Source organism: Argentina silus, assembly GCF_951799395.1.
Source record: "Argentina silus genome assembly, chromosome: 8".
NCBI classification, from domain to species: Eukaryota; Metazoa; Chordata; class Actinopteri; order Argentiniformes; family Argentinidae; genus Argentina; species Argentina silus.
The window spans coordinates 5,117,085-5,128,017 of NC_139662.1; the positions used below are offsets into that span (position 1 = coordinate 5,117,085).

Here is a 10,933-nt window from a genome sequence, read left to right on the forward strand (position 1 = left end):
GCTAGTAAAGGTCTCAGTTTCATCCATAGATTTGGTACAGGCAGAGCTGGTTGCTGGGATTTTTGACATTTATTTATGCCACTGTCACTGGGTGTCCTGTTACTTGGCACTGGGTGACCTAACCAGCTGTCACTTAAATGTGCACACCAAGTTGCACTTCTCTGTTAACTCACTTCTTGAAGATTGTGTGACGATAAACATGATGCAGGGGATGGTGAGTACATTGTGTGCATTATGCAAGCTGTTGTACAGTCCCTTTTTCAGAAAATATAGCACATTGCAAATAGACTTGGCTTAAAATTGCCCCACCTGACGGCTTCTCTACCTTGAGACTTTAAAGATTTAGGCCTTAAACACTTTGGATGTCGATCTCTTCCTCATTTTGTCCTTCTCTTTCTTCCTTACACTGTCTCTTCCCCTCCCTTTCTCTGTTTTTCTCTCTTATTCAAAGACAGATATAGAAACAATCCTTATTGATCTAATCTGGTTACTGCTTGCTATTTTCAACAGTTCCATCGAACCCCCCCCCCCCTCCCCCTCTCACTCCCTCTCTATCTCTCCACCTCCCTCCCTCACTCTACCCCCCATCTGCCCTGACCTACATGGCAGTCACATGGCCCTGGCTCCCCTGGCTCTGCATTTTATGGAAAATCTGTGGGAGAGATAAAGCCACAGGGTTTTAAGTGTTATCCCTGCCTGTCCTTTGAGGAGGGCTAAACACTGAATGAGGTGTTATTGTACCAATGCTGTTGGACACACACATGCAGTAAAGAGGATATCTCTCTCTATACCTCCCTCCCTCCCTGCCCCTCTCTCTCTCTCTCTCTCTCTCTCTCTCTCTCTCTCTCTCTCTCTCTCTCTCTCTCTCTCTCTCTCTACCTCTCTCTATTTCTCTCTCTCCCTCCCTCTCTTTCTCTCCTCAGTTTGATTGGATTTAGTGTAGTGCCACCGCTGTGACTTTGGAGGATTTTTCTTTACTTTGTCGCTGTCGTCTGCAGGATGGCCGGTGTTATTTACTTAACTTGTCCAGGGATGGACCCCAATCTGGAGCTTACCCCCAAAGCGAGTGAGAGAGCGAGCGAGAGAGCAGCTTGTGCTAGTTAAGATGTGCCAGGCCCCTACGCCTGCTTGCCTCCGCGCTCCCTTGCTCGCTCCCTTGCTGGTGCTGAGGGGTTAGTTTTGCACTGTGACCGAGTCCCCTTCACACTGTCGTCTGCCTGTAAATTTTCTGCTGCCCTTGCTATTCAGCCAATTACACCAAAAGAGCTTTAGCGATTTTTTTTCATCCTCCTGGTGGGGGATTTATTTATTTATTTCACAGACAAATGTAAAGCATCGCTGAAGGTTAAAAAAAATACTGAATTTCATAGCGCTTGTATTGTAAACTTTCTTTCTTTGGAAGAGCTAATCAATAGGTGTCAACCCTGCCTTGTGCAAAACAAATGCACACACAATAGACAAAACCTAATAGGGCTTCTTTGCCTTTTTCGTTTAAATTTTGACCCATTGTTACTGCCAATAACATTTAGTGAAAGATTTAAGAAACACTGTCATGAGAACAGTGAGAACAACGAAATGGCACTGTAGTTTGAGGATTAAACTCTTACAAGAAATTGCAGCACTGATAGAAGTACCATTATTGCAAGCAGTAATGGCGCTTTTCCACTGTCACTTTTGGCACCAGTGCTTGGCTCAAAGCCTCAGACTTTTGTTTTTTCCATCTCTGAGGAACAGCCTAAAAACCTGACCTGGGACCTTGTGGAGATTTTGGGGACTTTTTTGGGACTTGAGCGAGGTTTGGAGGTAGGCGTTCGATATGTACTACGCCCTCCCATTGTTTAAGCTAGGCTAGTCTATTGGTTTGGAGTCACATTCAGAAGCATTTAAATGCACTATTAAGTTTGCTCAGCTCCGGGTAAGCACCCGTTTCATTTAATAGTTTTCGTGTACATTTCCAAACTAAATAAATGCTGCACATTCAACCACACAACTCCTCAGTGTGCAGAATCCCTGTGTTCCTTGGTGGGTCCTCATTCTATAACATCTTTGAGCTTTTATTGAAGCTTTATTAGGTCGTTTTTGGTTTAATATGCTCTTTTGTGATGGGCAGAAGGAAGTTAAAGAGCTGCAATGGACCTGATAAGAGACACAGGCCCTAGAATGATACGATTCTAGCCTGTTCATTGAATGCATAGTGTTTGACCCTGGTTTGACTTGGGTTACAAGCACATGTTCACAGTTTTAGAAACTATAATTATTTCATACTGCGCCAATCCTAAGGGGACATCAGTTTCAAAACAGAAATAGACAAATTCAGGTTAGAACAAGTGTTTGAACTATTAGGATTAAATCAGGCTTTTTCCTCCCAGGCCAAAAAAGTTAATCCTGGTTAAGCTACTCCACAGTAAGGAACTGTGTGAGTAGCTTACTTGCATGGTATGCTTTTGGTTGCATAAAGTTGCCCCCCCCCCCCCTCCTACCGTCAAATCTGTCCCTCACTGTCTGCTTCAGTCATGTTACAAATGTAATAGTTGTTTAAGACAGACACTGACTTGCAGGTAGCATATATAATAAAGTATGTTATCTCTTAAAAAGCAGAGCTGCCATGTTAACAGTGGCCTTCTACTGACTTCTGAGGCTTCCTCTTCATTTAGAATACTAGGTTTCGTAGCATTACAGGACATTTCCTGTTCTTGTCATGCTTATGGTACATTCTTAGATACTGCTGTGTGTTGAGGCCGGGACTTGGTATTGAACCACATACAGCACAGTACATGACCTAGTGTCCCTGAAACCTCTGAATAACTATCAATAGAATGTCAAATGTAGTGGAGAGCCACAAAGCAGTTGAGGAATGTATTCATAGCATTCTGCCATCTTGCATTCTGGTGCTAAAATGGCCAGAGCAGATATCCTCTGAAATATTCGATTGGACAGCTTTGTTCCATTTGTCTCGTCTTGGACTCTAATTATCAATTTTAGGTTTAGCTTTAGAGGGTACAGTACAATACTGGCTAGCATTGGATTGATACTCAAGCCCATAAGACTAAAAACCATAAAAGAAAACCAAAAGTGATAATTGTGCGTAAAAGAAATGACACCACAAAAGCCCAGTGTGCCAAAACAGAGAGAGCAACAGAAGAAGGGCTCTCCACCCGTGCAAACTCAACCACGCCTAACAGTGGGAACGGAAAGCAAAACTGCTTAATGTGACAAAATAAAGACAAAAACACTCCAAGGGGTGGTTAGAATTAGAATCCTGAAAGATTTATGCCACCATTTTATTTATAATTTGTTTTCTTTTCCATATATTTGAATTGAGTTGAAACTGAATATTTGATGAGCACAGCCCAGAACTAAGGATGTTGTGTTGGCAGAGCAATAGAAAAAAGAAAAAAAGAACAACGAAGAGGAGGAACAAAGAAGTGTGTTTTGGAAAGTTTGTACTTTGAAAATAGTAGAATCGGTTACTGCTGTGTGTATGTGGGGTGTTAGCTATCCGCAGGTTGCACTGAGCCCTAGTGAGGCTAGCCTGCGCCTTCCCATATGCACTGTGCTCAGTGCTGGGCACTCTCAGTGCACAGAACACCATCTGTATTTTGCTGTTAACGCGCCTTCACATCCGAGGGAGGATTAGGAGAAAATCCCCAGGTTTTTTCAACCAGTTGACAAATATCAGATTTGTCTCTAAAAATTAGCTCCATCCATATCTCCCGCCATATGACATACAAAAAAGATTAGCTGTAATACCCAGCCAGCTTGAGGATGGAAAAAGCAGATTAAAGTTTCAGTTTGGTCATATTTACTCAGCCACTTGTACTATTAGGCTGCCTGCGCATGCCACACCAGACAGACCTCTTCAGAAGGAACCTCCCTTCTTTACCTCTCCCAAACGGGATGTTTGTCTTGAAACAATTAAAAGTCATATTTATCTAATTCATCATCGCCCAATTCAGTCTGAAGGTTCTCTTTCTCCCATATATGCCTTTTAAACAAACAGAGTGCAGTGGTAAAGAGCCTTAAGTGAATAACAGCAGCAGGTGTCTATTCAGATGGAGCTTTGTAGTGGTTGCAGGGTGCTGAGCTGTTGTTTTAGCCGCCCATTTGGGTGGAGCAGGGGGTGGCTGGGAAATGGACCTAGTGTGTGACCTGAGACCCCGATGCTGTCCCATTATCATGACCCTTATGGACAAGGTAGCAAGGCACCACGCTGATACAGTATTATCTACTATACACATTTGACAAAATTAAATGGCAAAAATAAGACCTTAAAAACAACATACATACAAATACATATAGCAGTGTCAAATGCTTAAGTCCTCATTGGTCACTTGTTTTCACTCCAAAATAATCTATTCGAGCTTCAAGGAGGTCAGCTGCATGGCTAGGGACAGGTCTCCTTGTATGACCATGTATGCACTGCTATTACCCATCAGCATGAGGACAATATTCCTTCTTCTTCTTCGTCTGTTCCCTCTGACCATTTCTTTATCAAACTCTTAATCGTTATCTGCAGGAGAGAGGGTTGTATGTACGCTAGGCCTAAGGCCTACCTGTATGGTGGGAGGCTGCTGGCTCCTTGCTTCCGCTCAAGACCACTGCCCCACCCAGAGGTTGCCTTATGAACACAAGAGCCCCATAAATGAAATTAAGGTGTCAATTAGTCAATTACAGCGTAATAACTCTGAGGGCAGACATTTAGAGGCAGAGAGCACCTCGGCTAAGTTCATTTCCTTCAGCCCAGGAGCCCCACGTTTGGCACACGTCACTCTACCCAGACTCGCTGAATAAGGGTCCCGGCGCTCTCTCCCTAATTTTATTTTCCCCTGGATATCTTTTTTGATCAACAATTTCCTTTCGTGGGTTTGTTTTTCAGATGCGAGGATGCACTTTTTCTCTCCCCAATTTGGCTGGGGAGAATTTTATAATTTAGTAATTAAAATCTTTGTTAGGCTTTAGAAATTGCGGCTAATTGAATTTAATGGGAAGATGAATTTCAATTTGATTTGATTAGAGGGACCCCTGGCATAGGTATTTATGGAAAAAACTCTACAAAAATATGCTGTGTGGGCTAAGATGGCATAATAGAATTACGGATAATCGGATTTCTCCGTCATGAATTTCACTCTAATTTCACTCTAATTTTCCATTAGATAGCTGGTTTACAAATATTTGCTCATCTGCGATGGGAAAGGCTATCTGTCTAAAATGATTATGGACAGAGCCTTCAGAAATATGTCCCTTTTTTTCCCTTCCCTTTTAAAAACCAGATTGCGAGAGATCAAAATTAGGGAGATTGCATTATGGATGTCTGCATCCGGGAGAGCAATGCAGAAGATATGATGATTAAGGCCAGGGGATGAAAGCAGTGTTAAGAAAATGGATTGACTGGAAAACACATTTTATCCACAGAATATCTGCACTCTGCATACTACAGTATTCCTGAAGTACCATATGTAATATCATTCAGCCTTGTATTCAAGAGTACAGTATGTTGACTAACATACCTCAAACAAGCTTGGGAAAGAGTGGATTTTAATTGCTCTAATCATTTATCTAGGCAGAGGTTTATCATGTAAAATGTAAATCAACATACAATCATGATCATGAAAGCCAGACTAAATCCAGATGAATTAGTGTCACATGCCATCAAGATGTTGATCATTAAGATGATGGTGGACTAGTACAAAGCCATCATCATTTTGCTAGGTATGCCTAGGTTTAATATTCAACACCTCCTCTGCGCCAAAATAAATATATAACGGTATATAAACAGACGTGAGAGGGAATAATGTCCAACATCACAGATATCCAACATCACAGACTCCCTGGAACAACACAAGGGCAAATTCTTTTGTCAAAACCACTTTTGAAGCCTCTGCACCAGAATTTAGCTTTGGCACTTTCAATTTCCTGCCAATTTTACAAACTCATGACAGCGAGTATCCCGAATAAACAATCTCCATTGTCCGTTGAAAAACACAAACTCGCCAAATTTGTCATATTCATTCAAGAAAGTTAGCTAAGGATGGATGCTATCCCCTCTAGAACCCACCCCCCTCCACACTTTCCATCTCTCCAGCCAACCCTCAGCACAGTCGCCCCCCCCACACATACTCCCCCCCACACATTAGCTCACTCACTCTTTGCCCCAAACTGCCAGAGACAGCAAGAGGGGTTCAAAAACACAATCTAACTCTCGGCAAAGGTCAGATTTCCCACTCTGCATGTCCCTGGGCTTTGGGCACAAAAGCCAGTGAATTCACATCTTTCAACTGGGCCCTGGCTTTTGTCCTGGTGGAATGGAGGACTCTGAGTGGGCCCTGCACCAGACCAGCCCCTCCTGGAGTGCGCGGTCAGGGGCGGCCAAACGTCTGGGCCAGCGGCCCTTTGACTGATTTACCCCTGCCATGTCACACACAAACACACACACACACACACACACACACACACACACCCCTCTCCCTACCACCCCAGCTCACCCTCAACACTCTCCAGCATGCAACACACAATACTCAGAGACAACATCAAACAAACGGACCTTCAATTCTTATTGAAAAATAATGGTATCTGCCCCTGCAAAAATGGCAGCTAGAGGGCCAGAGAGGGCTTGAGTGTGGTCAGGCTCCTCCTCCCTCCTGTGGATGTTTTTGCATTGATGATCTGCAGCACTTCATAGTGCAAGGCACAACTTTTTTTTATCAATGTCTATTTGAGGATGGTTTGTTACTATACAATCAATAAGACAACTTCATGTATGTTGAATATCAGAATTATAACCCCTCATATTTGATGTCAGGATGATTTGGAATTGCCTTATGCAAAAGGAAATGTACAGTTCTTCACAATTCAGTTCTGTAGCTGAGGTCCAAGTTCGGTGTGGACCTGCCTCAAAATTGCATAAATCGTTGGTGATTTATTTAACCGTAACAACTATGAGTGAGGAATTTGCACCTTATGCCTGCCTTCGTAGCCAACAATGTGAAAAGGTATTTTTTGTAACTCTTTCTTTAAACCACCTGTGCATGAAGCAAAATAGTGCCCTCTATCTCACCAGAAGTGCATCATAAGACTTGCTATAAACATTCATAATAGTTCATTACTTTTTTTAATGGCCTTTAAAAGGCTGTGAATGTTTTCATAATGTAATAGTCACACTATGGTGTAGGAGATATTTTCAAACTTGCTGCAAGCATTCATAACAGTGTATGGCTCTTTACTATTACTTTTACTATTGCATTGGAATACATTAGCGCCTACTGTATAACACATACATAATCTCATAACTGTTCAACTACAGTACAGCATTATGGGGGAAAAAACACGTTACAGTAACATGCTATGTTTGTTACATTACACCTTCACAGTAGTAGAAGCTGAGTCTCTATCTCATGTGCAAATGTGCCATGACTGTACACCATATAAGTTTATGTACTTAGTCAATGTCTTCTGATGCAGGATCAGGGTGGGTGCCTTTGATACAAGGCCTTTTAAGGCCATTTAGCTCTTTCAGTGCTGTATAAAGGAGGAGACATTTTTCCATTATTAACTAGGGTGACTCATCATAATTACAGAATCAACCATAACCTGTTTTATGTACATACCTTGGACTTTGCTGCCGGCAATCAGGAACTGAAGCCTTGACTCATATCAAAGTATTATGGTTTATAACTATAGACAAGTACATTTCCCCTTTTTCAAGAACAATGCATGCTAGTTGCTTACCCTTTTTTGTTAAAAAAATAATAATTTCACTATTCAAAAGTCATAAGTGTTAGAAAGCCTTCTATGGGATGTGTTTTCTCTCATTTCTTTTCTTTTCAGTGAGTTATTTTCTTTTCTGTGAGTTTACTTTGCAATTATTTGCAAAGTAAACATGAAAGTATTTGTGTGAGCTAAAGGTACCAGTGTGAATATTTGATATGGAACCATGTTAATATAGGGATTATGTACAAAAGGGCCAGAGGTGTTTTGCATGCCACTGCGGAAGAAACTGCCAGGCAAATAAGGGGTTTGTCTTATAAAGTATTCATTGTCACCTGGTAACGGCTGTCGTTTATCATTTCACCTGAAATTACAATGAAAACCGATACCTTATCAGAGGGAGGGAAGGAGAGAGGGAGAGAGTGACAAAAAGAGAGAGAGAATGGAAGAAAGAATAAGGACAGGGTTAAAATAACAGAAAAAAGGCAAGATGTTGTTGGGGTAGTCGGGTGCAAAAGCAATATTTCATGTAAATATCTCAACCAAAAGTTCTGGATCATGTTACTTAAATGATGTGAACCTGGTCAATTCTCTTGATTTCTTCCTGTAAAGGAACTAAAGAAGGAGATGTTATGTTTATAGTCTCCCAACTGCAATGTAATGCTTATCACATATATATAGTTAAGAGACACGCATGTTACAGTAGATAGTGTTTTATTTTGTCACTACAATCTACCACAATTAATAATTTCAATAACACCCGATAATAAATGTATGACAAGAAAGAGAACACTCACAGAAAATCAACATCTTAAAAAACATACAATTCCTAATATCTACCCAATATCACAAAAACGTATGAAATGTTTAAATGAAATAAAATCTGTTTTAATGCTGCTCCCTCCCTCATTTGAATAGAGCCAGGGAAGGCTCCACCCCAAGAGAGTTAAAAGGCTAGTAGACCACAAAGATGGAAAAGGCCAGCCCACTGAGGGGAGGAAAAAAACTGCTCCGGTTCCTGCTCTGCTGTAATTTCCTATCAGCCTATTCAGACAACATCACCAACAGCTTGGTGTGTTTGTGCGTGTGTGTATGGGAGCGAACCAGAGGGAGAGCGCGAGCACACGAGAGAGAGAGAGAGAGAGAGAGAGAGAGAGAGAGAGAGAGAGCGAGAGAGGGAGAGCGAGCAAGCAAGGGGGTGGCTCTGTATTCTTTCACCTACCCCCCATCAAACCACGGGAAGGAGGGGCTAGACCCCAGCTGCCAATCAAATTCACTCGTGGCAGCCGGCATTATCTCAGCAACAAACTATTGACAGATTACATGTCAAGGAGTTTAGTGCATGATTGAAGGAAGCCTTTTTATCTAGTTACTTTTCTGCTCTGTTATACCTCCACCAACCAAAATTCTAATGATTTTCTAACAGAGTTGAGTAATATTATGAAAGTTACATGTCTGAGAGGATTTAACTTTGACTTCCCTGAATATGGTGAGTACTGGTCTTCTTCTTCTTTCCTACCTTTGTGAGTCCTATGTTTTATAAGTTTACAGTTAAAGGTGTGTCTTTATCACTGGCTAAATATACAGAGAGGGGAAGTTGTTCATGATTAAACTATGTACGCTGTGTAGATACACCCGAGTGTGCTGCACCCTTATTTATAGCTTTTTGACAGTGCCCAAGGGTTATTGCAATATCAAATATGATCTCTCAGTTCTCTAGCACACACTACTCACAACGCTGTTTATGTAGCATGTTCATGTGAACAAAGTTTACAGAGCCAGTTTCATTTTCCCCCGTAAGAGTCAAAGTTTATTTTTGTTCTCTTGAGGTGAGACCAGTAAACTCATAGCAAGGCATTTTCACTTCATTTGTTTTTTATACAGCTTGGTTCCTTCATTTAGTCACATGACTTTGTATACATGTATACTGTACTGTAGAAATACAGGTATTAGGTTTACCCACATACTGTAGGTATGTGAAATGGTATTAGGGTGCCTTGAATGGCCTAAGGGTTTGTTGCCAAGGGGACAAAGCAAACAAACTGTTGTGTTCGTTGTGTTGTCACACATGTAAAGGGAGAATAGAACAGAAGTGATAGAGCATTATTTTAGGTACTTCCATTCATTTTGTATTGACTAAAACAGGAAAGGCACACTCACAAAGATTTATTTAGGATATGCACAATATTTATAGAAATATTTTAGCTCTGTTCAATATGCAAATTAAGATGTGAAAGCACCTTTAGTTCTGTTTCGGAGCTTGTTAGACCAGAACTTGAACTGTAACATTTTGTGTGTAAATCTCCACATGCTTTTCGGAGGACTAACTTGTTTAAAAGGTCAAATGGATTACGCTTTTTACTTAGACTTCTCTATTCTAATCTGGGTTGCTTTTAAAGTAAATTAACAGATTAAATGAAGCCTTTCCATATTTATGAAGAATGTGTTGCCCTTCCCACATATGTATTATGCTGTGGATATGTGCACTGTACGTATGTGTGTTTGTTCAATACGCACTCACTGTATGTATTTGATTGTGTCGTCCTTTTTATCGGAGTGTTAGTTAATGTGTGTTTTTCCCAGGCGTCATTTCATTAGTTGTGCCATCGATACGTATGACTTGTGTCACTGTTTTTGTGAGTCATTATGGGCTCACATTGACTGTGACCCAACTTATTTCTGTACCATATCTTACGTGTTTTTTTTAAGTAGATAGCAATAAACATAGTGAATTACTGTTGAGGAACTACGTTTGTACAGTAAGTTCCTGAAATTAATTTATTTGAAGGAACGCTGCCTGTTTGTATGGCTGAAATTTGCAAAAAGCTACTCTGAAGATTTGATTGATAGAATAGTTTGATACCTTTTTTGTTTTGTTTAAATTATTAGAAACTTCATTCAGGTAATTTGTTACTTTCCGATATTTAATGTACTTTTACACAACATGTTTTGCTGTGACTTACCATATAGACACTGCTCTTTGCCTGTATCTGATTTGATACTTTCAAACGAAAATTATTTGTTTTCCTTCTAACACACTCGTCCTTATCTTCTGCTTGTCCCTAATCAATTTAATTCAAGTATGGTTAAATTAAATTAAATTAATATGTTTGAGGTAGAGGCAGAGGATGCCATTACTTGATATTTATTATAAAGTTTGCCACTCAGAGAATTTACTTGTAGATCATGTTGGCCACAAACTCGCTCAAACATTATGCAAGAGAGACCA

General features: G+C 40.7%; 1 protein-coding gene across 3 annotated transcripts in view; it reads left to right on the plus strand.

The window, feature by feature from the left end:
- Nucleotides 1-10,933, plus strand: part of casz1 (castor zinc finger 1) — a 176,297-nt gene that overhangs the window by 84,933 nt on the left and 80,431 nt on the right. For 2 of the 3 annotated variants that reach the window (XM_083674545.1, XM_083674546.1), the window contains exon 1: nt 9,062-9,193. The exons of the other annotated variant lie outside the window; for it this stretch is intronic. In XM_083674545.1, the coding sequence (XP_083530671.1) occupies nt 9,145-9,193 (49 nt within the window). In that variant the 5' untranslated portion in view covers nt 9,062-9,144. Of the gene's footprint in view, nt 1-9,061; nt 9,194-10,933 lie in introns of those variants that run through there. 3 annotated transcript variants of the gene reach the window in all.